This window comes from Drosophila sechellia, chromosome 2R (genome assembly GCF_004382195.2).
Source record: "Drosophila sechellia strain sech25 chromosome 2R, ASM438219v1, whole genome shotgun sequence".
In the NCBI taxonomy this organism is placed as follows: Eukaryota; Metazoa; Arthropoda; class Insecta; order Diptera; family Drosophilidae; genus Drosophila; species Drosophila sechellia.
In genome coordinates, this window is record NC_045950.1 from 15,882,259 (window position 1) to 15,884,969 (window position 2,711).

At 44.0% G+C, this 2,711-nt stretch overlaps 1 protein-coding gene across 1 annotated transcript; it reads left to right on the forward strand.

The window, feature by feature from the left end:
* Positions 1-455: 455 nt before the first annotated feature.
* On the forward strand, positions 456-1,152 carry LOC6610009 (general odorant-binding protein 56h). Its single transcript, XM_002034593.2, has 2 exons — positions 456-564; positions 625-1,152. The coding sequence occupies exons 1-2, from the start codon at positions 511-513 to the stop codon at positions 973-975; spliced, it is 405 nt and encodes a 134-aa protein (XP_002034629.1). The 5' UTR covers positions 456-510; the 3' UTR covers positions 976-1,152.
* The last annotated feature ends 1,559 nt before the right edge of the window (positions 1,153-2,711 follow it).

The window sequence follows — 2,711 nt, forward strand, 5'->3', positions numbered from 1 at the left end:
TATTGCTGTGATTATGTGAGATTAAATGCCTTCTGAAATATCAATTGGGGATTCGGCCGGCAATGGGCAGAATGGCCAGAACAAATGGTATGCAAATCAATTGGGCGAGTGTGAATGGCTCAAACAAAGGCCAAAAATTGTCAAACTCTGACCGCATCTAAATACAATAAATGAATAATTGATTTGTTGTGGGGGCCGGCAACTAATTGCGACTAACTTTGCTGATTTGTGTAGCAAGTTTCTGGCCCGACTCGCCATCGAATATGGCAAATGGACTGATAATGGAATATAATTACAATCGAAAAAGGGAAATTTGTTGTGCAGTAATTGTCCGTATTGTGCGTAATCAAATTTGGATTCATCTCGCAAAAAGTTTAATTGCCTTAATTGCATTCCCCCTGATTCTGATTCACACTGATCTGGTATAAAAGCCGCAAGTTTCACGCAAATGACCAACAGTCGGGGTGTTTGAGTAAATCCGAAACAACTTTAACAAATATATACCTCAAAATGAAGTTCACCATATTCTGTATTGCTCTAGCTGCTCTTTTGTCCATGGGACAGGTGAAATATGCACCCACTGTCCACAAGATTTAGTTTGTAACCATAAATTGCTTTTCGTAGTGTAATCCGGACTTTCGCCAAATAATGCAACAGTGCATGGAGACCAACCAAGTGACCGAGGCTGATCTCAAGGAGTTCATGGCCAGCGGGATGCAGAGCACTGCCAAGGAGAACCTCAAATGCTACACCAAGTGCCTGATGGAGAAGCAGGGTCATCTCACCAATGGCCAGTTCAATGCTCAGGCTATGCTCGACACCCTCAAGAATGTGCCCCAGTTCAAGGACAAAATGGACGAGATTTCCTCGGGAGTGAATGCCTGCAAGGACATCAAGGGCACCAACGATTGCGACACGGCCTTCAAGGTTACCATGTGCCTGAAGGAGCACAAGGCCATTCCAGGACATCACTAATGCCCGATCGTTTTTGTCTTAGTTGCATTTTGTAAAATAAACTTGTTCAAGTTTTACCAAATCAAAGATTATTTGCAGGGATAATACCAGGAATAACTATCAAAGCCGATTTAGACATAATTAAAATTTCAAAATCCTATTAAAGCCGTTTATGAGGCATTCAGCTAAATAATACAATCATACAGGAGTTTTCTTTATTTCAAGACATTACCTATCATAATCTAATCGGCATACCAATCGATAATTGACTAGGTGCGTCACATTGAGCACAAAACCCAGTTCAAAAGAAATCGATTGGGGAGCCCAGAATGATAAGCTAACAACTACCAGAAATAAGGAAAAGGTAGAGTTAAAGAGTTGACTTGGCTGCCACATTCCGTGATTTATCAACTCTCGAGATTCTGGGAAGCCGTCATTGACAACCTGTTTCCTTCGAGCCAACGCAATGTTGTCTACGAAAATCATTTGTCAATTTTAATAAGTTTAAAATCAAGATAATTAAAAGAGAACTTCGAAACAAGGGGGTGCCAGGCAACCGAGAAGACGGCGGATGGAATGCGGGATGTGGGGATGAGAATCCTTTCCTTTTCTTTGGAACACTGTGACACCAATTACCGCTAATAAATCATTTCACGTGTGAGACTCTCCCGCCTCTGCCTCCATTTATATATGTATACCCATATGTACGTACCTTTCGGGTAACATATGAGCTGCGCTTAATGGCGAAAATCGGGGCGAACGGGGATTGTATGGGATCGAGAGCCAATGTAACCATAGAAGATGTTACATAAATCAACGCCGCAGCAGCCTGCAATGGAGGAAGACAAACGCGGTTCGTTGCACTTGTCCGCCGGTGGAGCGGAGTGGATTCGATTCCTGCGCATCAGAGATGGGGAGATACTTGGCCATACTGGGTGTGAGAGTGAGGAACCACGGGACCGGCAGGTTGACAAGTCAGCAGCGACATGAGACAACAGAAACTGAAAAAGAAAGCCAAGAATTCTTTGAAGGACCCAGCCCAGCAATGACAATTTGAAAAAGAATCCCTGCTTCTTGTTTGAATTGAAAGGTCGTAGTTGGAGATGGCGAAGGAGTTTAGAACTAAGAAACGGAGTTGGGGTCGTAGTTGGGACCTGGACTTTGGGGCGTTGTCATGACAGCCACATGCATACAAATTTTACCCACTTCAAATTGTGCAGCCCGGCCATGCATATAATGGCTTGGCCTTTTATCAACTAACAAATACCAGGCAACAAAAAACTTTCCAACGATGGATGACTACAGTTGCAGACGAGCAGGAGGGGTGCTCGGAGCTGCCGGGAACTTCCCCAGTTGCACTGGAAAACTCAATTTGAATATTGTTGGACTACAAGAAACAAGAAAAGAGCCGAGAAGCGGGCCGACCAGGACGGGCTGCTCCAAGACGTACATACCACATGATGAAATGCAGTCAAGTTAAAAAGTGTCACTTGAGTTATGAGTTCATTGTTTGGAGTTACCAAGACACCGGCCAGCCAGCCGAGTGGGGATAGATGGATACGGATGATGATGGAGCAGGCTGCTATTCAATGGGATATTGTTGCGAGTCGCTGGTTATAGTTGAATTGGCCTGGCCTAGTCGAAAAGGATTGCTGGGTGGTGGTGGATGACTGGATGACTAAGACGTTTGCTGTGGCTCCAAAAATATTGTGGCGGCTGCGTAGTTTATTGCCAAGTCAATCTGTAGATACAAAATA